At 42.0% G+C, this 26,722-nt stretch overlaps 2 protein-coding genes and 1 long non-coding RNA gene across 3 annotated transcripts in view; all 3 read right to left on the bottom strand.

Annotated features, from left to right (window-relative positions):
- LOC131105180 (IgGFc-binding protein-like) overlaps nucleotides 1-15,007 on the bottom strand; it is a 57,358-nt gene extending 42,351 nt beyond the window's left edge. The window contains exons 1-11 of the mRNA XM_078790508.1: nucleotides 14,950-15,007; nucleotides 14,787-14,883; nucleotides 12,246-12,296; nucleotides 11,965-12,116; nucleotides 9,103-9,761; nucleotides 7,407-7,840; nucleotides 6,489-6,652; nucleotides 3,911-4,087; nucleotides 3,620-3,845; nucleotides 1,991-2,236; nucleotides 1,717-1,818 (exon numbers count right to left, since the gene is read on the bottom strand). Of these exons, the coding sequence (XP_078646634.1) occupies nucleotides 1,717-1,818; nucleotides 1,991-2,236; nucleotides 3,620-3,845; nucleotides 3,911-4,087; nucleotides 6,489-6,652; nucleotides 7,407-7,840; nucleotides 9,103-9,761; nucleotides 11,965-12,116; nucleotides 12,246-12,294 (2,209 nt within the window). The 5' untranslated portion in view covers nucleotides 12,295-12,296; nucleotides 14,787-14,883; nucleotides 14,950-15,007. The remainder of the gene's footprint in view (nucleotides 1-1,716; nucleotides 1,819-1,990; nucleotides 2,237-3,619; nucleotides 3,846-3,910; nucleotides 4,088-6,488; nucleotides 6,653-7,406; nucleotides 7,841-9,102; nucleotides 9,762-11,964; nucleotides 12,117-12,245; nucleotides 12,297-14,786; nucleotides 14,884-14,949) is intronic.
- A 5,317-nt stretch (nucleotides 15,008-20,324) lies between these two features.
- On the bottom strand, nucleotides 20,325-23,676 carry LOC144898514 (uncharacterized). The gene is made up of 4 exons (XR_013627400.1): nucleotides 23,611-23,676; nucleotides 23,043-23,113; nucleotides 22,876-22,955; nucleotides 20,325-22,573 (listed from the first exon to the last, which is right to left on the bottom strand). It is a non-coding gene; the product is annotated as an uncharacterized LOC144898514 (long non-coding RNA).
- Nucleotides 23,677-24,143: 467 nt separating this feature from the next.
- On the bottom strand, nucleotides 24,144-26,477 carry kiaa1143 (KIAA1143 ortholog). Its single transcript, XM_058053057.2, has 2 exons — nucleotides 26,262-26,477; nucleotides 24,144-25,572 (listed from the first exon to the last, which is right to left on the bottom strand). The coding sequence occupies exons 1-2, from the start codon at nucleotides 26,373-26,375 to the stop codon at nucleotides 25,186-25,188; spliced, it is 501 nt and encodes a 166-aa protein (XP_057909040.2). The 5' UTR covers nucleotides 26,376-26,477; the 3' UTR covers nucleotides 24,144-25,185.
- Between the last annotated feature and the right edge of the window lie 245 nt (nucleotides 26,478-26,722).

The following is a 26,722-nucleotide window of genomic DNA, read 5'->3' as shown; positions in this document are numbered from 1 at the left end:
TCCTGCTGCACAACCCAAGTTGCTTTCAGTTTGAGGTCACCAACAGATGGCTGGACATTTTCCTCCAGGAGAATTCATGGTTCCTTGTCTTGCAGGTCCTGAAGCAGCAAAACAGCCCAATACCATCACACTACCACCACCATATTTTACTGCTCCTTTGCGGCGTTACTTTTACACCAGATTTAATGGGACACACACCTTTCAAAAAGTTCAACTTTTGTAGACTGTAGAGTATTTTCCCAAAGTTCTTAGGGATCATCAAGATGTTGATGGCAAAATGGAGCCAAGCTGTAATGTTCTTTTTGTTCAGCAGTGGTTTGGGTCTTGGAACTCTGCCATGGTGTCTTTCTTAACTAGAAACAAGCGAGGCCTGCAGTTCTTTGTATGTTGTTGTGGGGTCTTTTGTGACCTCTTGGATGAGTTGTCACTGTGTTCTTGGGGTCATTTTGGTCGGCCGGCCACTTCTGAGACTGTTCATCACATTTCCACGTTTTTGCCATTTGTAGGTAATGGCTCTCACTGTGGTTGGCTGGAGTCCCAAAGCTTTAGAAATGGTAATGGTTTTATTTCATTTGAACATGCATCAGATTACAATTGAGTGCATCCCATATTCAGTTCACAGTTCCACATGTCCAAAAGGACTAGGAAGAAGCAAAGCTTATTAAATCCTATCCCTCCATCTGGTACTTTTACAATCACTAACTGTTACATTTGTTCACTTCCTGCTTTCGATAATACAGTTTTTTTTTAATAATGTACCTCGTACCAAAGTACGAGGTGATATGAGCATCCAATGCCATAATGTGTACCATAGTAAGTGTCAATATAGTGATATATATAGCACATCATGACTGGTTCAAGACTCTTCATCCTTGTATTTAGCAAACATCAACTGCTTGTATTGTTTCTTGAATTGGCTCATCGTTGTGCATTGTTTGAGGTCCTTACTCAATCCATTCCATAGTTTGATTCCACATACTGAAATGCTATGGCTAGCATAACGTAGTCCTAGCATAGAAGTGTTTCAAATGTACTTCTTCCCTGAGATCATATTTCTCCTCTCTTGTAGAGAAGTATTGGATGACATTTTTAGCTAATTGGTTGTTTTTAGCCTTATGCATTATTTTAGCTGTTTGAAGAGGAACTATATCAGCAAGTTGAAATATTTGTGATTTTAGAAAGGAGTTAGTATGTTTTCTGTAACAAATGGCTTGATAACCTTTTATAACCACACTGATACATCTCAGTTTTTTTTTGAATTTGTTCCTGAATTTCTTTTGATCTTGGCATGATGTCCAGATTTTGGGGATCTTCACTTTGTCAGGCAGGTCCTGTTTAAGTGAGTTCTTGATCAAGGTGTGGCAGTAATCAGGAAATTGAACTCAGGTGTGATAAACCACAGTTAAGTTATAATTTAAAGAGGGCCATGTCGCTTTGGATTTTTTTCTCCCTTAATAATAAAAGGTTTGAGTTAAAAACTGAAAACGATTGAAATGATCTTTCCATGCAGCAAGTAAGTTTTTCTTAAATTAAGAATGTTGTTACTTGGGGTTTGACTTTTGGGATTTTTCAGGCATGTAAACATTGCCTGACAATTTGACAAGGAACCGGAATGAATGAATGCATAAAATGTTCTTCCTTTTGTAACTTCCTGTTGCAAAAATGTTCTGTGGTCCAAACGATTCAGCAGAGATTGTGTTCAACCCATCGACTTACGGCACTTAGTGATCATCCTCCAATCGGGATTGATCTTCACTCCCTCTGCCAGACAGACGTCGTTATAACTCTTCAGGTTATCGCAGAGAAACTGTTTTGCGCCTGGAAAAGCACACAATCAAATCAACAGCTTTCATCCAAACATGGATTACATAACTGGGAAATTTGAGATGTCAGGAAATGCCGATTCAGCAGATTCAAAGACGACAAGGCAAAATATTTCCAAAAGTCTTTTTAAACCTGGGTTGGTGTGTGCCTGCATTGTTTTGCCTACCCTTATTGATGCATACGTCGTATAAACAGTCCGCCAGGTACAAAGAGGGGTTGAGAACTTTGTGGCAGGATGAAAATGGACCATCGGCCTTTGTGAGTATGCCGCATTTTGTGGTGAGGCTGAAGAAATAATGTCTCTCTGGTGGACACGTGGGGCAGCGTCCACCACAACCATCTTGACAGAGCTCATCTGAATCTTTCACTTTCCACTGCTGAATCATCTTTAGTACTGCTGAGAGGGGAGAGCCTGCAAGAGTTCAACAAAGAAACCAGAAAGCTTTAGTCTGGTAATGGTAATGGTAATGGTAATGGTTTAATTTCATTTGAACATGCATCAGATTACAATTGAGTGCATCCCATAATCAGTTCACAGTTCCACATGTCCAAAAGGAGTAGGAAGAAGCAAAGCTTATTAAATCCTACCCCTCCATCTGGTACTTTTACAATCACTAACTGTTACATTTGTTCACTTCCTGCTTTCTAATATAGTTTAAGTTTTTTTTGTTGTAATTTTTTATTTTTTGTCAATACTTCAACTTGCTGATATAGTTCATCTTCAAACAGCTAAAATAATGCATAAGGCTAAAAACAACCAATTAGCTAAAAATGTCATCCAATACTTCTCTACAAGAGAGGAGAAATATGATCTCAGGGAAGAAGTACATTTGAAACACTTCTATGCTAGGACTACGTTATGCTAGCCATAGCATTTCAGTATGTGGAATCAAACTATGGAATGGATTGAGTAAGGACCTCAAACAATGCACAACGAAGAGCCAATTCAAGAAACAATACAAGCAGTTGATGTTTGCTAAATACAAGGATGAAGAGTCTTGAACCAGTCATGATGTGCTATATATATCACTATATTGACACTTGCTATGGTACACATTATGTCATTGGATGCTCATATCAAAAAAACCAAAAAAACCCTCAACTGTATTAGGGAAAGCAGGAAGTGAACAAATGTAACAGTTACCGATTGTAAAAGTACCAGATGGAGGGGTAGGATTTAATAATCTTTGCTTCTTCCTACTCCTTTTGGACATGTGGAACTGTGAACTGATTATGGGATGCACTCAATTGTAATCTGATGCATGTTCAAATGAAATAAAACCATTACCATAACTTAAAACTGTTATTTACAAATGGCTGCCAAGCATGCTAGGTAGTCCAGCAGCAACAACAATAAGCTATGAACAACAAAACATTGGATATCAAGTGTATGTTAACGTCCCTCCTTGCTTACTCCCATGATGACCTCCTCAACATATTTTGCAATCAAGCAAACACGTTGGGAGAGAGTAGCACATGCCTACCCAACATGCCTTGCGGCAGAACTATTTGAATTCGAATGCACACATGGTGCAGTATTGGATCACATGCACCACGTGTTGTGTTCTTTGATCGTCTTTTTGATGGCATCAGATTTCCACAGTAACCCTGCAAGTCACGTTGCTGGATACAGCTTTGATGTTAGGCAAAGGTTTCAAAATAGGAATTTGGAAACACCCTGTGGGATAGATAAAACCCTTGTCGGGCCTAATGCGGCCCACAAGCCACAGTCTGCCCACCGCTCCCTGAGGATAACGTGTATATTACCAGCGCTGCTTGTGTACTTCCTGCTTACCTTTTGGCTCAGGCAGGTCATCTGCTTTGTCTCCATTGTAGTTTCCACAGAGGCCCCCTAGGTGTTTATAGTAAGAGGAGGGTACTGTGACGTAAAGCCGCATGTTCCAGTCGTATTTCACAGTCAGACCAAAGTGAGTTTTGAGGACGGCGTAGGTGCTACGATGCTTCACGGTGACTTTGCCGTCTAGCAAAGTGACTGGCAGGTACTGAAGTTCACCGTTGACCTGAGAATTGAACAATAGATGACAATCCTGTAGATTTTTTCTGTGAGTGTCATTTAGTGAGTTACCTGAACTTGTTTTTTATGCCTGCCGATGACTATGGTATGCCCATGAAGGTCTACAGTTACAGTCCTCACGAAGGAAACACGGCGGTTGCCTCGATGGTCGTTCTTGGTGGTCACAGTGAAGGGGACGAGACCGGGTACCTTCTCTGCAAGTGTTGCCATAATATACGTGCAGGCACCCTGGGAGACATCGCGGACACACAAAAACTCCAAAGCTTTTGAACTGGGAACAACTGAGAGAGGTATTTGCACACAGTGGGTAAAGCGCCTGGGACCAGCAGTCCTTGGTGACCTGGTCTCTTGACATGAAAGGTATCCCCAGTTCCCAGTGGCTCTCTTAAAATATCCTCGGCAAGATAATGAGTCCTAAAGACTCAACTGGGTCTTTAACCTCCCCAACAGAACAGGCTTTGCAATGCGGTTTTTCAAAAAAGGAGACTTTGGATGTGAGAGCATATTGGTGGAGTACAAGCAAGACTTCCACGGAACCCCGTAGGTGGACTCCAAGTGAAACAGCAGTTGGTGAACCCGGTGTCTGACAAAGGCTGCTCATCTCATCCAATGAATTCAGTTCTTTTTTCAGTCCTTAGATGAAATCTTAGATGACTGTAGAGCAGTGATTTTCAACCACTGTGCCGCGGCACACTAGTGTACCTTGAGAAACCGTCAGGTGTGCCGTGAGGAATTATCCAATATCACTTTTTATTATTAACATTTATTAATCATCATTTGCAAATATTATGTCAATAGCCATTATGTCAATAGTATACATGGACCCAAATATTCCAATTGCATTTGGTTTATTTGCTCAAACGGAAAGAATTGAACAGGGATGGAATATTCCTTTAACCAATCCGATTGAGGTATCTTGTACCCGCTCAAATGGAAAGTTCTTCTTCGTGGTGTTTTTCTTCTTCTGTTGTTTATTATACTTTATTCATAAGTCAAGTTTTATAAAAAATTAAATTTAATTATAAAATATTAGCAAGATTGAATTTGATCTTTTCCTGTTTAAATTGATCCCGGGTGCGTTCTTTCAGCGCATGCTCAGATATGACGTAACATGCAGATCCAGACGTTCTTCACTTTTAAAAATGGAGGCCAGCAATCGGCACTGGACTAAGCAAAGTTTGTTTTTGATTCAAACTAAATTTCAAGACTGGACAGGCGAAAAACTGGCAATACGGAGTTATTCCAACAAGTGAAAGAAAAACTTGGGGAAGCCGGTATCACGTGATGTTGGTGTTTACGTTTTACTGGGCATGCCCTATTGACTATTCTGGTTGATTTTCACAGCGCATGTAGACAAGAGATTGGAATATTCCTTTCCATGGATACCATTGTTTCCCGAAAGGTCATTCGGAAAGAGAAAAAGTGGTGATGTAAAAACGTGGCTACTGTGGAGTGTCTGTGGTGTAAAGACTGGCAGAGCAATGTAATATTGGTCCGTGTGGCAACACCTACCTTGTTCCTCCTATAGACTTATTGATGCACGTGTGAGGTCGTGGTGACATTTTGGAACATTTTTGGTTAGTGGTGTGCCACAAGATTTTTACAATGTAAAAAACGTGCCGTGGCTCAAAAAAGGTTGAAAAACACTGATGTAGAGAAACGCACCATGTATCACAACGCTAGCAACCAGTTGACATTCCATCTCTCAAACAACGCGATCGCCCGTGCCAGATTGTCACACATTCACTGTAGCTTACAATGACGAGAATGGATGCAAATAGTAGAAATATATACATAGCAAAATTGTTGTCATTCAGCCACATTGGAGGCTTTTCCAGCATGAAGCCTTTTTAAGGTCATCCACAGCATCTCAATAGGATTCAGGTCAGCTGCACAACCTGAGTTGCTTTTAGCAAAACAGCCCCAGACTAGTGGGGGGTGATAATTGGGATGAAACTTAAAATTTTGGAATTTGATTACGTCCACTTCAGGAGTGATGCATAAGGCTATTTAAAGGTTTTTGACACCTTTTTTTTTTTTTTTTTTAAACACCCCTTGCGAAGAACAAATGGTGGTATTAACCTTGCGATCGGTTGTTTCTGCAGCCGGAACTTAATGCTAATATGTCTGGTAAATGTTGGTGAAACACACAGTGGATAACTAAAATACAGTTATTGAACATGCTTTTAGCGTGTGTTTATTTTATATTTTGCAGTTTCACCAGAACTTGTAGCAGTCCAATTGTAAGTTACCATGGCAAGTAGTCAATACAACCCCGTTACCAAGCCTAAAACCTGCTCCAAAACTAAAGAGTTTGATGCTGATAGAGACTTTGCTCCTTGTGAACATTTCCAACCTCCATCAAAACCATGTTTTGCATGTTTTCCGGTTTCCTCCCACATTCCAAAAACATGCTAGGTTAATTGGCCACTCCAAATTGTCCATAGGTATGAATGTGAGTGTGAATGGTTGTTTGTCTATATGTGCCCTGTGATTGGCTGGCGACCAGTCCAGGGTGTACCCTCTCGCCCGAAACAGCTGGGATAGGCTCCAGCACTCCTGTGACGTTATATTCTGAATGAAGCACATTATGTATTTATTATGAGTCAGCGGCATGTCTCAACCTTACCTGGAAGTCGTAACGTCTTCCATCAAATGTCATGTAGTGAGGGTCACCAAGCGCGTGACAGGTCGCCGTGGACACATGGACACATCTTCCATCCACGCAGCGCTCCTTTTCTCTGCATTTGACATCTTCACAGGGATCCTTGGGTGGCGTAGGAGGAGGGGCGCCTGGAAAAGTACACACATAAATCCTACACATGCAGTACATCAATGATATCTCCAAAGTTACAAAAGACTTAAACCTGGTATTATTACATTTTTAGCTAATTGTTTTTAGCCTTGTGCATTATTTTAGCTGTTTGAAGATGAACTATATCAGCAAGTTGAAGTATTTGTGATTTTAGAAATAAGGAGTTAGTATGTTCTCTGTAGGCGGCATTATGAATTATCCTGACTGACCTTTTTTGCAGTACATTTAGCGAGTGAAGATTGCTTTTATAGTTATTAGCCCATATTTCCACACAATAAGTAAGATATGGTAGAACCAGAGAGCAATAAAGAGTGTGGAGTGATTTCTGATTGAGAACAAATTTTGCTTTGTTCAATACTGAAATATTTCTGGCCACCTTATGTTGTATATTTGTAATATGAGGTTTCCAGCTCATATTTTCATCTCCAAAAATGGACATCAGATCCAGACAGTGGATGCCCTCCGTGAAGGCATCTTCACCACCTGGACCAACATTCTCACTAGTCTCGTGGAAACTTTCGGGGAGTGTCAGGGTATTTTTGAGCTATGGTCTACAACTTTTCTTCTGATGAACTAAACTTTTTGTCTCACTTCCATTTATATTTTTTGTATTTTGAACCTCTACGTAGAGCCTCTTTAAGGTCCAACAGTGCAAAATGTACATTGTTATGATGTTGATCAGGAGTGCATGTGGATGTGTGATGTGGATTGGGATTCTACATGTGTGTGCACCTGAAGAGCAGACTCCAGCAGTTCCATATCCATGGCGACTTTTCCAACCGTAGCCGTAGACCACCATACGTGCGTCGCCTTCCACTGTCACATGACTCTCATGCTTCCCCACTGCCACATTAGACCACACCCAGCGTTTATCTGAAATGAAGTCATTCCACCGAGGCGACAGGCAGCGTCCCCTTGTGCACACCTTGACGCTGGACGACCCCTCCCTCTCTGACAGAATGGCCACAGCGCTGGAGAACCCGTCCACCGTCTCCACCGTCCAGTCATTGGACAGCTTGCAGGTGGGGGTCAGGGCGATGAAGAATGGGTCATGGGGTTTGTTGTTGCTCAGAAGCAGCACCATGACTCTCTTGGTGCTTTGGACGACTAAAGGATGTCTGCTGATCAGTTTCTGGACGGTCACCAGTCCAGCGGTCTTCAGCGTCCTGTTGGTGAAGGATTTGTAAATATACTTTGTCATTTACAGTACACATTTACATGATTATTATTGGACTTGTTGGGTCCATGTCAGGCAATTATGACATCATGCCCATAGATCTGATTGAAAATATCTCCAATAACGATTTTAAAAAACACTCCAATGAGACCAGATTAACCGTACTCGGGTGCTCTTTTTTTCTCCCACCTGTCACGCTAACAGCCTGAGGTTACTTGGAAACAGACATTCCCTTTCCAAGGAAGCTAGTTGTACCAAATGCTCCATAAGGAGGGAAAACAATCCATGGAGAACACTAAAAACACCTGAAGTCACCTGAAACTGCCGTGTTTGAAAGGTGCAAATGGTTTGCCAGAGACCTTTGTGGAGTCACACGGGCTGCTCGGAGCATGTATCTGAATACAGTGCACTTTGCTGGGCCATGCCAGGTGCGATACTCTGGTTCTTCTGATAGTAGTGATGTGGTAGTAGTACTATCATGATATTTAATTAGCTGATCTAGTCCTACCTAATTTGTTTGAGTAATACTTCACTCCCTCGTGACAGCTCTCTTAGTTTCCTTCTTTGCCTCTGTTCCAGTTTCCATGCCCTTATTTTGTTAACCACTTCCTTTGTTGTTCCCTTCCGTTTTCCTTCCGTTTCACGCACCTGCTTCTAGTTTCATTATCCCTATTTAGTTCAGGTGCGTGCTCTTTCTGTTGTGGCTTCATTGTGACTTGTCGTTGGTTTGGTTCGTTTGGTGGGTTTTGTATCCTGCTGCTGCCATTCGCATTAAAAGATTCATTTTATCTGCACTTTTGGTCCTGCTCTCTGCATCCTGGGGTCGTACCGCAAAACTTGCAAGCCCGGACGTGACAAATACAAAAGTAAAAGTAAAAAGTAAATATAAAAAAAACTGAGCGGCACGGCGGTTGAGTGGTTAGCGCGCAGACCTACCAGAATCTGGCAGCTTCGTCACAGTTTTTCAAAAATATATGAATGAATTATGCTGTTTTGTGGTTGAATAAAGCTAATTGCTAATAAAAAAAAGATATGCAAGCTTAAAGAGCGGCACGGCGGTCTAGTGGTTAGCGTGCAGTCCATAGGTATGAATGTGAGTGTGAATGGTTGTTTGTCTATATGTGTCCTGTGATTGGCTGGCCACCAGTCCAGGGTGTACCCCGCCTCTGGGATAGGCTCCAGCACCCCCGCGACCCTCGAATGAATGAATGAATATAAAAAAGTGAGGTACCACTGTAAAAAAAACTCAACTGTTTTCGTGTTGCACGATGACCGCCATTCAGTGTCAGCTCAGTGTCGTCTTCGGCCGCAACGATCACCGCCAAGTTTGTGGCATGGCAGCTTCCTGTTATGGGCACCATGTAGTTCTTACCCAAACTCGCCACAGGAGGGAGCTGTTCATAGATGTGTTCACAACCCAAACCCATTGCGAGACACTGGTGACCCGCTAGGACAGCCACAGGCAACTGGGACCGAATGAGCCCCGTCCAAGCGTTATGGCTGCGTACCAGGTAGGATGCGTGCGGGGCCAGGGTAAAGGTCACCGCCTTCCCGTGCCGCCACTGCCCGCCACCTCGCAGCGACACGTCAGCGCTCGGTATGATGGTGATCTGGTTGGGGCTGTCGCCATTAACAACAGCCAGCAGCTTGTCCATGCACTTTGTGCCTCCTTGTGGCGTGAACACGAGATACTCGGTTCCCAGTTGTCCTGTTGGGGAAACCACGGTGCCATCTCCTGTCCGGTCCCGCCGGTTAAAAGCGACCACGGAGATGTCAGCACTTGATGAAATCCGGACGGCTGACTTCTCTGTAAGAAACTGCTGCTGCAGTTCTGCTCCAACCGGCAGGGAAACCCAGCGGCTTTCTCCCGCAGAGAGTCTCAACTTCATGGAGAAGTCCACTGACGCTATCTGCGGATCAACATCACGTCAAATTTAGTCAAAGCATTACCTGTCTTTGATAGAAATGCCAAATGACAACAGCACATTCATGAGGGAATGGGGGGACAAACTCCGGTCCGGTCTGGTCCGGTCTGGTAAGTCGTGAATCAGTTGCTCAATCAAATTCATTCCAACAGTTTGCGAAACTAGAAAAGCTGTGCTTTCCAGTGACGCACGTGACATCACAATAATCCAAGGGAAGACAAAGCGCTGATTCAAAGCAGAGTGGGGGTTTGTTTACAAAGCAGAGCGAGACTGTGATGGACGGAAAAGCATTTTCATATTTATATGACAGATCTTATCTGCAGATGATTTGTATTTTATATCCCACATTTGGTAATGGTAATGGTAATGGTAATGGTAATGGTAATGGTAATGGTAATGGTTTTATTTGATTTGAACATGCATCAGATTACTATTGAGTGCATCCCATAATCAGTTCACAGTTCCACATGTCCAAAAGGAGTAGGAAGAAGCAAAGCTTATTAAATCCTACCCCTCCATCTGGTACTTTTACAATCACTAACTGTTACATTTGTTCACTTCCTGCTTTCCATAATGCAGTTTAAAGTTGTTTTTTTTTAAATAATGTACCTTGTACCGAAGTAGGAGGTGATATGAGCATCCAATGCCATAATGTGTACCATAGTAAGTGTCAATATAGTGATATATATAGCACATCATGACTGGTTCAAGACTCTTCATCCTTGTATTTAGCAAACATCAACTGCTTGTATTGTTTCTTGAATTGGCTCATCGTTGTGCATTGTTTGAGGTCCTTACTCAATCCATTCCATAGTTTGATTCCACATACTGAAATGCTATGGCTAGCATAACGTAGTCCTAGCATAGAAGTGTTTCAAATGTACTTCTTCCCTGAATTTGGGTGTATCTTACCTTTGGTTTTAGTGTTTCTCATTTTTGTTTACTATTTTATATTTCATATTTCCAACCCTTCTGTGACCCTTGCCACTTAGCGCTTCAAATCTGGCAGCTTCGTCACAGTTTTTCAAAAATATATGAATAAATTATGCTGTTTTGTGGTTGAATAAAGCTAATTATTAAGGGCGGCACGGCGGTCTACTGGTTAGCGTGCAGACCTCACAGTTAGGAGACCAGGGTTCAATTCCACCCTCGGCCATCTCTGTGTGGAGTTTGCATGTTCTCCCCGTGCATGAGTGGGTTTTCTTCGGGTACTCCGGTTTCCTCCCACATTCCAAAAACATGCTAGGTTAATTAGCCACTCCAAATTGTCCATAGGTATGAATGTGAGTGTGGGGTCCGCGTTGCTGGTGGCCTGAAGTCTACGGTGGTGGCTTGGGGTTGTTACGCTGTGGTGGCTGCTGCGGGGACCGGGCTGTGTGTTGGGAGGGGGCCTGATCCTGCTCATGGGGACGGGGGCCTGGGTGGCGTGTGGGGGTGGGGGAGCATGCTCCTCGGAGTGGGGCCTGCTGGGGGGGCGGTGCTCTTCCGGGCGTTTGGGTGTCTGCTGCCACTGGTCCTATGCTCTGCTGCATCGCTGTCCCTGTCTTTGCCCATCCCCAGTCTTGCCTTAGGGCTCGTCGGGGATGGTTCTCCGGTACGTGGGTGGAGCGCTGCTGGTTCTGGGGGCGGGGGGGGGGGGGGGGGGTTGGTCCTCCCGGTGGATGGTGGGGTCCGTCGGTGGCCTTGCGCTGGTCTTAACTCCTCGGCTCTGGTGCTTGGCCTCCCTGTGACTTGGAGCTATGGCTCTCCCTCACGCGGGTGTCGGCCGGCGCGGTGGAGCGCCTCACCACTCGCCTGCTCGCCCCCTCCGCTTGCTCATGTGCGGGCCTCCTCCCCTCACCTGCTCCTTTGTCTGCCACACTGCCATAGCCCTGATGCCGTGGTTGAGGGGAGTCTGGGGGTGCTATGCCTTGGCGGTCCGTACCTCCAGGGTGTACCCCGCCTCTCGCCCGAAGACAGCTGGGATAGGCTCCAGCACTCCCCGCGACCCTCGTGAGGATAAGCGGTAGAAAATGAATGAATGAATGGTCCCAGTCCTGGTCTGCCATCATAGCTAGCTTAGGGTCCCTACGCTGGTTAGGGTCCCGCCACTTACCAACCATCACGACCTATGAGTCCAAAAGTTTGCCCACCACTGAACAAAAACATGAACATTTTTTCCTACATGGTACCTAATAATATTTCTGACCTGAATGTGGACATTGGCCTCAGAGCCCGGAGCAGTGAGAACCACCTGGAGTTTATGGTCATTTCCAAGGAAAAGTACTCTCCATAAGGCCTTCTGGTAGTTGGGGAGGAACGTCGTGATGAACTCCTTTCCTGTCGCACATCCATGACTGACTGGAGAAGAAAAGGAATGATATCAAGATGACAACCCGGCGATGATGCTGACTGATATACCTATATGAAATATATATATATATATATACTATGTATATATATATATATATATATATATATATAAAATACCTGACAATAGCGTAGCCGCAGTCAAGCTCACGAGAAGATATCTTTCCATGGCTGATTGAAAAATGGGACATATAGTAAATAATTACAAAACAAATGCACATAAAAACAAAATGAAGGTATACACTGTCATTTTATTACAGTTATAAGATCCACAAAGTGAATCTGTGGCTGTAGGCAACCTCCTACTGTAAAAAGTGTTTAGTTAAATTCATTTTCAATGCAAGTCATAACATGCCTCCAATGCAGGTTCTTGATAACAAACACAAGTTAAAGTTAAAATTATATTTATATTTGTTTCTTTCTTTCTGAGGCGGCACTGTGTTCGAGTGGTTAGCGCGCAGACCTCACAGCTAGGAGACCCGGGTTCAATTCCACCCACTCCAAATTGTCCATAGGTATGAATGTGAGTGTGAATGGTTGTTTGTCTATATGTGCCCTGTGATTGGCTGGCCACCAGTCCAGGGTGTACCCCGCCTCTCGCCCAAACACAGCTGGGATAGGCTCCAGCACCCCCGCGACCCTCATGAGGAAAAGCGGTAGAAAATGAATGAATGAATGTTTCTTTCGGCTTTTTTTTTCCTGATTACGGAGTCGCCACAGCGGATCTGAAGACTGAAAAGAATCCAAAAGTCAAACCTTCATAATGCTCGCTCCGATGCCACAATAATTTCACAAAAGTGATCACTCTTCTCACAAGGAATTAACTAATTCACTGCCTACTACTAATTCATTTATACGTCTTTTATGTTTGTTTTTTGCATTAGAAAAAAGGAGGGGGGTGATGATGCAAGTGCATGATAGAAAAGATGATGTTTGGTGCCATTTTAAGCCGTGAAAACGGCCACAAGGCAGCAGAAATGCATTTTATAGACGCTTGTTAGGGTGCATCAAAAAACACTCATAATAACTTGTGTTATAATGCACAAAAAAGCGAAATAATTGTGTGTTCATGTTTCATATAAGGATTGGAAATGATGAAATGTGCAGTTCCCTTTTAATGAATGCAAACACACAGTTCAGTTCCAAATGTCAAAATTGTAAATATTGTAAATCATTCATGGTGTTATACAGTATGTTCCCTACGATTGGCTGGCGATCAATCCAGGGCGTACCCTGCCTCTCGCCCAAAGTCAGCTGGGATAGGCTCCAGCGACACTAGTAAGGATAACATGGATGACCCGAATACTCGTTACGGATATTGAATTTTGCCCAAACGATCATGAAACGAGTATATTTTGTCATTACTTCACATAATCCATCCATAAAATATTATATTTATTACTACTCGTTGTGAACAATCGTGCATCAGTCAGTGTTCTTTTTTTTGTCTGCTTGTTTCGGGTGGTGGCTGGTGATATAAAGTCTGTTTGTTGTACAAAACTGCTTGTTGTACTGAACAAGGTGCTTCTGAGAAAAATACAGCCAGCAAGGCTGACATATTATTATGTTTATTGCCATGTTTGCATGAATCATCAACTTCACAGCTGAATAATAAACATATCGCAATTTCTGATCAATTTCTGATCAATTTCAGACTTAAAATAATGTACAGCTTTAGCCACTTCAACTACAAATACAGATAATTTAGATGGGGAACAGATACACATACACATACACATACACATACACATACACATACACATACACATACACATACACATACACATACACATACACATACACATACACATACACATACAGATAGTAATAGTAATGGTAATAGTAATGGTAATGGTAATGTTTTATTTCATTTGAACATGCATCAGATTACAATTGAGTGCATCCCATAATCAGTTCACAGTTCCACATGTCCAAAAGGAGTAGGAAGAAGCAAAACTTATTAAATCCTACCCCTTCATCTGGTACTTTTACAATCACTAACTGTTACATTTGTTCACTTCCTGCTTTCCATAATACAGTTTAAGGTTTTTGTTTTTTTTAAATAATGTACCTCGTACCGAAAGTGGTGTACATCCCGACTAATTACTAAACAACCTTTTTTCCTGATGAAAGATGAGAGTTTCTTTTTGGTAGGTTCCATGTTGATGTAGCCCTAGAACACAATATTCTGCATACCTTGAACAATCAGTGAAAATGATCTAAAATGGCCGCTACTGCAGGGGGTGAATGAGTTCATACCCGCATCCAACTTCCATATGAGAAATAACCAGAATAAGTGGAAATACGAGTGGAAATAAGCCACCAAGTCAGGGAAAGTGCGGTACAACAATACGAAGAATGAAGAATGAACAGGTGACCTTTTCATTAACTACATTACAGTCATATTTTACAGTCATATACATATGACAATATAATACAGACATATACTATAATAGTTCTATGGAATTCTTATTCAAAATAAACTAGCATAACTCAGGGGCACCATGGTGGAAAAAGATTTCTGGAAAATTTTGGAAGTTTGAATCTATGAGTAATTGAATGCAACATTGATGCCGTCCATAAAAAAGATTCATCATCAATGACTTTCAATGCATTCAGGACATCACTGGTCCCATCAGCATAAAGAAGATGCATCCTTACCGTGAAGCGTTCATCGGGGGAAGCAGCAGAAGACAAAAAGGAGGGAGGCTCATATCAAGGACGTTGTGAGGCAAAGATAAACAACACGATGTGATGCCTGAATGAAAAGCATATTGAATATTGGTGGCTTTGTTAGAGATGCGCTGTGCTTGGGATAACAGACCTTTCAGGGACGTCAGTCATCCAGTCAAATCATCACCATGTCAACGTGTCCTTAAACACTGCAGAATGTACACACATTACACAAAAAATGGCTCATGTAACAAATAATCATTGTTAATAAATAAAATGTGTAAGAGAAATCCCAGACTTTTTTGTCTTTTTTTGTAAGTAAAACTAAAATCATGCTGTTTGGTAACAGCAGAAAGGACACGAACCAGCAAATACAAATAGACGGTGTGGACATTGAAAGGGTGAAGGAAAATACATTTCTGGAGATCACAATAGATGAAAATATGAGCTGGAAACCTCATATTACAAATATACAACATAAGGTGGCCAGAAATATTTCAGTTTTGAACAAAGCAAAATTTGTTCCCAATCAGAAATCACTCCACACTCTTTATTGCTCTCTGGTTCTATCATATCTTACTTATTGTGTGGAAATATGGGATAATAACTATAAAAGCAATCTTCACTCGCTAAATGTACTGCAAAAAAGGTCAGTAAGGATAATTCATAATGCCGCCTACAGAGAACATACTAACTCCTTATTTCTAAAATCACAAATACTTTTGAAAGTACATTTGAAACACTTCTATGCTAGGACTACATTATGCTAGCCATAGCATTTCAGTATGTGGAATCAAACTATGGAATGGATTGAGTAAGGACCTCTATATCTATATATATATATATATATATATATATATATATAGTATATATATAGATATAGAGGTCCTTACTCAATCCATTCCATAGTTTGATATATATATATATATATATATATATATATATATGTGTGTGTGTGTGTGTGTGCGTTCATGTTTCACATAAGGATTGGGAATGATGGGCAAAATTCCAAATCCAAAAGTGCAGTTCATTTTAAAAATGTCCCTTCAATGCGAACCTTGTGCACGCTACACAGCTCCACGCTTTTTGACTTCCTGCTCGCCCTGGAGCACATAAAAGTGCCTGCCGAGCGCCTATAAAATACATTTCTGCTGCCTTGTGGTCGTTTTCACGGCTTAAAACGGCACCAAACATAATCTTTTTCATTGTGCACTTGCATCATTTCCCCGTGCATGCGTGGGTTTTCTCCGGGTACTCCGGTTTCCTCCCACATTCCAAAAACATGCTAGGTTAATTGGCCACTCCAAATTGTCCATAGGTATGAATGTGAGTGTGAATGGTTGTTTGTCTATATGTGCCCTGTGATTGGCTGGCCACCAGTCCAGGGTGTACCCCGCCTCTCGCCCGAAGACAGCTGGATGGACTGTCAACTGGTCGCTCGTCTCGCAATGTCGCTACCATTGAGTCAGCTAAGAATTTATAGCTGGTTCTTATTGGTCTAGGAGGCTGCTACCGATGCAACTGCATCTCTCACTTATCAAACCAGATATCTTTATCTTTTATCTTTCACAACCCTAATAGAAACATATCAATCGTATTAAAAATACTGAAATGACAACCCTGACACTGCTTGTATTGTACACGCATTCTGTTTCCCCTGAGCAGGATCAGGACAAACTACTGATGGGATGACACTTCATGAGGTAAACCCTTAAGGTAAACTTCACAGCAATGTGACATCGATATACAAGTGCAGTACTGGTAATCCTAGTTGATTTAACTACTATTTACCGAATAGAGGTTGAGTGAGGTGACGTGCCTTTAACCATACACGGCTTCGTTCTGTGATTACACCTGGGAGTCATCACCTGTCAGTCACTGGGCTGATACAGCCACACAAACTTCAACCTTAAAAAGAAACAACAATCTGCTGTCCATCCATCCATCTACCACTTATGACCATCAAGGTCAGGTCATCAGAGCTTAGCCAGGGAAGCCCAGACTTCCATCTCCCGGGCCACGCAAGTTTGATATGGATGCTGGATGGTATCATGTACCCAGAAAAAAATATTACGTTTGATTAATGTTCATGTTAAAGATTAAATAACTGTTAATAGTTATCCTCCCTATCCGTGTGGAAGTGGTAAGTTTTTGGCGATTTAAGTTTAAAGGAAATAACTTGAAGGCTATCGTTTAGGTCGCTAGCTCTCTAGTTTGCGAGTTAGCATGTGTCTCAAGACCCTGCAGTTGCGCAATATGTTGTAAATAAAAAGAGTATAAATGTGACTATAGTCGTGTTTTGTCATGTCTAAAGGGCTCTAATAATGCTTTGTTCATTTTAACCTGAAAAAAACAATTTGTCTACTCACCAACTATATGTGGTTTCTTAAGTTTTTATTATTTGCTGTTTTATTATTAATTTTATTATTATATTATTATTAATATTATATTTATTTATTACTGATTGATTGATTTTCTTTATTCTTGATTTGTTTATTTTTCATCTTATTTTGTGCAGAAAAATAAAAATTAAGATATTTGAGTGGAACAGTGGAATGTTTTATCAGAGCTTTTCTTGTAGAAAATCGAAACCAAAGCAAAGTTTATTAATTTTTCTGTTTTTAATAAATGCGTTTTTTTTGGGGGGGGGGAAACCTGATGTGGCCTAGTCTCACCCAGACCCTAAGCTAAGCTAAAAGCTAAGTCATATAAATTCGGACAGCTGCAAGAGTCTCTCATCACATACAATGCAATGAGAGAAAGATTTATCATTGGGTAACGCTACTCTTCGTATTGTAAAGCTTGAGGGAAAGAGAACACTGAGACCAACACAAGTGAGGCTGCATGCCTGCGCAGGAAAAACAATACCTGATATGTAGGAGTGTGCAAGTAAACATTCAAAAAGAAAAAAACAAGCCAGCAGTTCTTCTGGATGCTACACCAATACTGGACCAAGATGCATGTGAGGACATCAACTATATCACCAAAAGTATTTGCTAAGCCATCCAAATGATCAGAATCAGCTAATCACTCGGTCACCGTGCGGCCCTGAATTGTTTAAAGGGGAACTATACTCATTTTCATCCTTTTGTAGACTCCTATAGAGCAGCTACACACAATAGCCAACACAGAAACCTTTCTAGATCTTCCAGGATTTCCAAAACTGTTTTTTTTCTCTTTTTTTTTACATTTATTCCACCCATGGCACGCCTCCAGGCACGGACACTCCACTGTGATTGGTCACACTCAGCTCTAACAGCTTGTACAACTTGTGACGTCACAGGTAGCCAGTATTAGAAAAAACTTCAGAGCTCACTTCCAAATGTGCAACGCTCATTATCGGAAACATTTATAGGTCAGAAAAGTTAGTCATTTCTCACGGGCCTTTTGGCAACCACAAGTAACACAAGCATCCTGAAACCCTGCTTACATTGGAATGAGACAGACGTCATGTATTGCTTAGCTTCCATGATTCTGGCTACTTAGAGGAGGTCCGATGTAGAGCATCAAAGACGAGGTACTGTGTTGTTTCTGCAGCGCAAAGGTGTGAACATTCATCATGTCGATCATGTACATGAAGGTGATTGTTGCTATTTATACATTTATACATACAAGATGTGTATGGAAACTAGGAATCAAAATAAAAACATTTGAACGAGCCCGGTTGAATCGGAATGTTAGTCCCGATTCCAGACAACACTGTCATCTACCAACTATTGAGGAGATCACCAGAAGACTCGAAAGAGTGAAATTCTTTACAATGTTGGGTGCAAGCTCAAGTACAAACGAGGCAGGAGTCTGGTTTGCATTGCCAGTAGTAAATCGAGCCTGTTTCCGGTGAATGTTGGCCTCCGCCAAGGCTGCCCTTTGTCACCAATTCTGTTCACAATTTTCATGGACAGAATTTCTAGGCGCAGCCAAGGTGTTGAGGGAGTCCGGTTCGGGGGCCTTAGAATCTCATCTCTGCTATTTGCAGATGATGTGGTTCTTATGGCCTCTTCGGGCTGCGACCTTCAGCGTTTACTGGGACGGTTTGCATCTGAGTGTGAAGCGTCTGGGATGAGACTCAGTACCTCCAAATCAGAGGCCATGGTTCTCAGTCGGAAAAGGGTGGAGTGCTCCCTCCGGGTTGGGAATGAGGTCCTGCCCCAGGTGGAAGAGTTTAAGTATCTCAGGGTCTTGTTCACGAGTGAGGGAAAGTGGGAGAGTGAGGTCCACAGACGGATCGGTGCAGCCTCGGCAGTAATGTGGTCGCTGTACCGGACCGTCGTGATGAAAAGAGAGCTGAGCCGGAGGGCAAAGCTCTCAATTGACCGGTGGATCTATGTTCCCATGCACGAGATCTATGTAAGAGATAGGGTGAGGAGCTCAGCCATCCAGGAGGGGTTCAGAGTAGATCCGCTTCTCCTTCACATCGAGAGGAGTCAGTTGAGGTGGCTCGGGCATCTAGTCCGGATGCCTCCCGGACGCCTCCCTGGTGAGGTGTTCCGGGCATGCCCAGCCGGGAAAAGGCCCCGGGGCAGACCTAGGACACGCTGGAGGGATTATGTCTCACAGCTGGCCGAGGAACGCTTTGGTGTCCTCCCGGTGGAGCTGGAGTAGGTGGCTGGGGACCGGGAAGTCTGGGCTTCCCTACTAAGACTGCTGCCCCCGCGACCCGGACCCGGATAAGCGGAGGAAAATAGATGGATGGATGGTGCAAGCTCAAACTAGATTCTCTGATGGCTCAGCTCCACCAGTGTTTCACAGGACAGTGAAAGGACTGAGGTGTTGAGACCTACGTTGACCTACTAATCTTGGGGGGGACGTGAGATCAACAGGACAGCAGAGAGTCCACAGACAGCCACGGCATAAAAACTCAATCTGGACAAAAATGAAGGCAAGACAGGTCGAAATAAAACACTTGGGTGCCTCCCGTTTTACACATCTCAAGTGTTTGTCATGCCAGTAACGTTGGAATTCATTAAAGGAACTTTCTTCCACCTTTCAATGTCCCATGTTTGGTACTCTCCTGCAAATTCCAAACAAATGTGTGTCTTTGAAGGAGACGAGGCCTTTAAAAGTCTTCCCTGGCAGATTGTGTCTGGTTATTGGACTGCACTTAGCACCAGTAACAACCTTCATTTGGGCAGCCAATGGGATCCTCTGACTCAAGGTCGGTAACATTATTTGGGTCTACCACTTAATTTTTTTGTTCCGTGACTCTCGGGATCTTGGAAGAAGTTTCAGATGTCTTAGTCCATCCAACCTCGACAATCCCACGGCGTTCTGAGAGGGAGAAGACTCTTTTGTCTTTGCTATCAAGTGATCATGACCGTGTGAATACAAAATCATTTTCAATCCACATTTTGCCAAGATCTTCCCTTTCAAAGGGTCTTGGACTTTTCATCTTTCAGTTTGTTTGTTTGCAATAAATCGCTTATTGAAAACAGTTTTTGTCTCACTTCCATGTCATAAGACCGAATGAATAAACAGTGCAAAATATACATTGTTGGAATTTTTCAAATTTTGGAAGTAGAAGAGGTGACCAAGGACTGGAACTCCCATGGATGGATGGATGGATGGATGGATGGATGGATTCCAGCATTTGAATGATTGTTTTTTACTGACATGACGTGACATGGCGAGTGCTTCTTAAAGCAATATGTACTCAAGGTGGAGGTGGGTGTGCCTATTAATTGTGTACACAAGGATATCTAACGCATGTCTGAATGGTGCCCATTTTTTTAATGCACTTTTTTGCTTGGTTGATTGACTTTCAGGGCTCGACAATAACGATGTACCGATGGCCCAGGGCAAGTTAAAACAAAATTGGGGCAAGTAAATCCAATCAGTGATATTCCCGTCGGGCAAGTGCACTTTGGCATGCCATACTGCCAAGAGTTTTTTTAAAAGCGGTTCTTGTTGGGTGTTGGTAAAACACAGACTGTGTAATTCCGGTGCTAATTTGCAAACCAATCCTTGCAAATCTTGAAATGGACCAATCAGAATCGCGTTTTACCCACACTAGGAAAACACTAGGAAAACATCTATCATGGCGTCCCTGCCAACATGGTCTAATTCTTCAACAACTTGTGAAGGAAAACAGCAAAAAGTGATGAACCAGTGCCTCCTAAACAAGTATTTTATTAGCGGCAGCAAATCAAATGATGGCACAGGTGAGTGAATCACATTGCTGTGACAATTTGAAGTGGTCACAATGAAACACCACCCATTAGATCCAATACCAAGTGCTGAGTTTGCACAAGCTACAAAATCTAGCGCTTCCATTTCTCTGTGGATTTTTCTCACCTTTGCTTCACAAATTATTGTTTGACCATTGAGCATTTTTTTCTGGATTCAAAACACTTTACTAGTTCAAAGTTCAAAGTTCAAAAAGTACACAAATGTGTCTATTCAATAATGTTTCATTGTGGTGCACAACTTATAAATATCACTGCTTACTACGACTACCATGTGTAAGGTAGTATGGCATGCCATGTTAACATACGTTTCAGACATTCCTCCAAATACAATGCATCAGTACTATTATCTGATGAATTATCAGCATATATTGATATATGATATCATTATGGCAGTCTTTTCATTTTACATGGGGCAAGTTCGGGCAAGTAGTTCTCACCTTAAGGATTCCCCATGGGCAAGTCATTTTTGTTTTTAATGTAGAGCCCTGACTTTATTGCTAAATTAAAGGTGATTTGATGAAAACAGCCTATTATGAAATTAAAAATAAACTAATTTATTTTGTGTTTAGCTACAAGACACAAATACAGTGTGCATCAAGCTAGTTTTACTCCTGTACTTGGGCTTTACTTGATTGTTTCTATGTCCCAATGATGGTACTATTTACATACATTCAGCATAATATTTATCAACCTTAGTCCGCTAAACTTTTTGATCTTTTTTTGCTTTTTTTGATAATACAGCCAAAGTGTGTCCAGGTCCAGTATCTCAGTTCTCAGTTCCTTCTTACAGCTGTCAGACTCACTAAGATAAACTGCTCCAAAAATCCTGAACGATAACCGTGTAATAATGGGAATTTTGGGATGTGGAATATTGATAAGCCTGAACTTTGATGGTGAACCTGGTCCTCACTATGGTTTTCTTGATGATAACCATATCCACCTTAATTCTTCCATCAATAGCAATGGCATTGTACGTGATCATGATGGTCTTCAGGTAACAAACTTGTAGCGACCATTAAACCATTCACCATTAACATTAACAAGAAATTGAAGAAGTAATAATTCCATGGCTGTACATGTACAACTATGATTTTCTCTATAAATTCTCGAGTTTATAGAGAAAAATTCTCTATAAATTGGAAATGACGGTAAATACTGTACTTTTTACCCTTTCCTCTCCCCCTTTTATCACCTGTCTACACCCCCGTATGGTATCTACACCTTGTATGTTATGTTGTATGTGTACTAGGGTGCATCACATTTGAATGGGAAATTTGGCTGGCATTCCATTTTTTTCCTAATGAACATAAAAATGTCTTTTGCAAAGTTTTGAGGAAATCCATTGAGATTTAGGGGTGCCACCTCACACATACACTTTTGTAAAATTTCAGAAAATGTGCAATTTCTAGTCTAATTGCCAAAACGTTGACCTGGAAATGTTGAGTACAATGAACTTCTATACAGCATCATTTTCTATAGGGTTATCAAAGGGGGCCCAGACCAAAGACCAAGCTGCGACTGCTATTCTGAAAGGAACTAGTTGTTGAGGGCAGCATCTTAGGAGAGCTGGTGGGTTGTGCTGCACAGTGCCTAAAATAATAAATGGACAAGTGTATATCACATTATGTAGTACTACAGTACCACTCTCAATAAATATGAGGCATCAGTAATACTGTCTACTCTATATTACTGTTGTTGATGTTATGCTTGCTCAGCTATTAGCTAACTGTCATTAGCAAACTGTAGCTAGCAAATGTTAGCTACACTAGAAGCAATGAGCACTAAATACCTATAAATATGACTACAAATCATTCAAATTACAAAAACAAAACCACAAATTTGGGAGTAATATGTAATAGGAGTATAAATACCAACATAAACATAAAATTCACCTCAGAGTTCTTGAGCTGCATTCTTTGCTGACCTCAAATCTCCATGGCGACCATTGAACTGTTCAGTCATAGTTTGACAGCTGCAGAGGGAGTTCTGACGTTTTTACAACTTAGGACTCAACCAAGAACTCTACACGAGTTAGAAGAGAATTCAGGATGAGACTCACACTATCCCAGCTGAGATGTTGCAGCGGTCAATGAGGGATCTCCACAACAGATTTCAAGAACAGGAGGACATCTGCAGAGATCGATTTTAAGATTCTCTTACTGGTTTTTAGATGTTTTAACGGCCTTGCACCTTCTTATTTATCTGCTCTGCTTTACCATACCAATCCCTGCGGACCCTGCGGTCCGCCGGCACTGGCCTTTTAACAATACCAAATTCTGTAAAGCACTTTGTGTTGCATGTCTTTACAGGAAAAGTGCTCTACAAATAAAGTTGATTTGATTTGATACAGGAAGCTATGTTTAAATACCCGGTAATGAAAATTCCAAAACTCATATCCTGATATATGTAGGTTGAATATGGATATAAAATATATATCCCCCTATTTTGTGTTGACAAAAGTTGTTTAGACAAAAGTCAAAGCCAAATACACATGCAAAGTTTAACTAAAATGTAACCAATCTTATTGAACAATAGCCGCTGAAATAAAATAGTACATTATCTTTAAATAAACATAGAATAAAGTTAAATATACTGTTCAATCTTCAGTGCAATTATGCTACACTCACAGTAGTCGCGCTGTAGCCCGGCTAGCGCCATGAGCGCTTCCATCTCACGTTCCCCATGACGACAGACGGTAAACATGGTTGATACCGTCTTTTTTGCCGTTCACTGCCGCTACGCTAGCAAAATGTCAAAGCCAACAGCTGCTCCTGAGTGTAAATAATGGAAAAAATGGTAAACTACAAATGTAACAAGATGAACATCCATAGCTACACATTCGCAATGGGCACAAAATCGCCCAGCTCCGCTCCCAACGCCCTTGACATCATCAACCAGCTCCTCCTTTACCTTTACGGTCTACAATCCTGTCCTTGAGGTCAGCTCTTTGGTGTTGCCCATGGTGATGGAAGGTCTGATGACAGTCTGACCGTGTTGTGTTTTATGGACACATAAGCGCTCTGATTGGTTATTGGTAGGGGATCAAATACTAATTTCACTCCATCTGGTTGTTATGACGGGATTCTTTCTGTGGGGGGATTCTCTTATGTTGATATTCTGTTGCTTTCTGTTCAACAAAGCTACAATAAAAGTGGAGAACTTTAAAAATCTGATTTTATCTGAAGTCACCAGAATTGACAATTCTTCTTTCAGAGTGAAATAAAAGAACAGGAAGATGATGCAATCTTTCTGGTCATTTTAATGAAAAATTCGAATTAGGGATGCACGATGATTAGCAGACCGATATGAAGGAATAATGATGTCCGATATACGATAACACTAAAGAGGACCCTATCATGCTTTTTCCACCTTTTCGACCTATGAATGTTTTATTAAACAATGTTTATGTTAATGTTTATACGCATTTGGAAGTGAGCCCTGGAAGAAGTTTGGGATGGCTCTGCATGTTAGTTTTTTTCTAACACAGAGTTCTACTGACGTCTGTGCGATCCGGACTTCCCGATATGGGGGCGCATTGAGCTACGTATCCGGAAGTCCTCAGGAGCACTTGGGAGTGTGACCAATTACACCGGAGTGGGCGAGCCTAGGAGGGCCGGGGGTGGAGTAAATTAGACCATTTGGGTGGAAAACAGGAAGTGGGCCTGTTGTTACTTCCTCTGAGCTCACTTTGTAAGCAAACATTCACTTTTCACATTGTGCGTGAAAAGTGGTTTGCCAGACACCTCTGGGGTGTCACACCGGCTGCTCGGAGTGCGTGGCTGAATACAGTGCACCTTGCTGGGTCATGGCAGGTGGCTCCCTCTGTTCTATACTCTGCTTCTGCTGATAGTAGTGATGTGCTAGTAGTAATTTCATTATATCTGATTTGGATAAATCAACGGCTACACTTGGTTATATCTTAATTAGTCCTTCTTATCTCCAGTTGTGCACAAACTATACTTTAAAGATTTTTTTTTTTTAAGACATCGTGCATCTCTAATCCTAATACCTAGTGGACCACATGGAGTCAAAGACTGTTACAAGAAAGATGAGGTTTTTCTATTCTGTGCCAAGAAAATGTAGTTCCTTATAGATGAATAACCGTAGCGCGTTTCAATACAGAAATTATGCACACAAAACGACACACAGCCTATGAATCATTTCTCTACGAATGTCCCATTATCCCCTTTGAAAACAACCAGTCAGTCCTCCTCTTCCTCGTCATCGCACCCAAATGACAGAAGGCTGTTGTTTTTCACCTTTTTCCCAGAATTCACCTCCTTCTTATCCTCTCTCTCGGCTTCATCACACTTCTTCTTGCGGGAGCTGGCAGTGATACCTTGAAATTTGTCTGAGGATGAGCGCTTGACTGGTTTCTTGAAGAGGATCTTCCCATCGGCAAGCGGCTGGTTTTCTGCCAACAGGGGTAAAATCCTACTTTTCTCCAAACCTTCTTTTGGTGGCGCTCCCTCTTTGAGATGTTTCACTTCCTCTGAGGTCAGGTCTCCGTCTTCAAGGACGACGATTTGAGGCGATTCATCCTCCCGATCACTCCCGCTATCGTCATCCGGCGCTGGCATCGTGTGTCGCTGCAGGGGCCATCCAAAACAATCATTCCATATCTGTGTCAAGAACTTTGACAATCCTGTCTGTACAAAGATTACTTTTCACTTTTCAAGCTAACATATGTTACGAGATAATAACCATGTAACTTTTACCAAACCGAACGATAAGTTAGATACACATGTTACTTTATTTACTGTGGAAACATAGGGAGATATTTGAGTTTCCATTTTTTCATGCTATTTTCCATTTGTTTGGTTACATAAACTGCTTTTGGAAGACCAATTAACCAACATCCTTATATACCAAAATAACCCAATATTCACACCAATATGACATCCAAATAGTCCACGTTAGGACAAATTATCCATCCATCTTCTATGCCGCTTATTCTCACTAGCGTGGCGGGTATGCTGGAGCCTATCTCAGCTGTCTTTGGGCGAGAGGTAGGGTACACCCTGGTCGTCAGCCAATGGCAGGGCACATACAGACAAACAACCATTCACACTCACATTTATGCCTCAGAACAATTAAGCTAACATGCATGTTTTAGAATGTGGGAGGAAACTGGAGTACCCGGAGAAAATCCATGCCCGCACGGGGAGAACATGCAAACTTTTCACAGAGATACCCAAGCAGAGATTCGAACCCACATCTTCCCGATCTCCTGACTGTGTGGCCTACATGGTTAGGACAAACCATTACAGTGTAATACCTTTGTGTCAACAGTCGGTCCTTCTTTGTAACCAACATCTTTTTTAAACTTCTGCAGAAAAGATGGCTCCGCTGGTTTCACCCACGACACACCGCTGGCCTTGCCCTTATTCATCACGAAGGAATATGACACGGCGACTCAAATAACGCTGTCTTAATTTGCTACCTTGTTTGTTTCAGCTCGAGCTTCCGCCATAACGGGAACACGTCATTGAAATGCGCCCGGTATGGTCACGTGACTACCAGGAGCGACTGCGATTGGTGTAATTCAGAGTGGGGCAACGGAACAAGGTTGTGGTGCAAGGTTTAGACAATAAAAGTAAATGGGCTAACTTTTACAGTAAATATTTAAAATCCCTTTCATGAAACCGTCTTCTGTGAATATCAGAATCGTACATATTATAAACTAGAAGCAATAAATATATTTCAGCAGACGACTGTATTGAATTGAATTATTGGCGC

The sequence above is a fragment of the Doryrhamphus excisus genome, linkage group LG5, assembly GCF_037039965.1.
Source record: "Doryrhamphus excisus strain RoL-2023G ecotype Guam linkage group LG5, RoL_Dexc_Guam_v1.1, whole genome shotgun sequence".
Taxonomy (NCBI): Eukaryota; Metazoa; Chordata; class Actinopteri; order Syngnathiformes; family Syngnathidae; genus Doryrhamphus; species Doryrhamphus excisus.
Note: the sequence above shows the minus strand (reverse complement) of the source record. Positions and strands in the feature narration are given on the sequence as shown.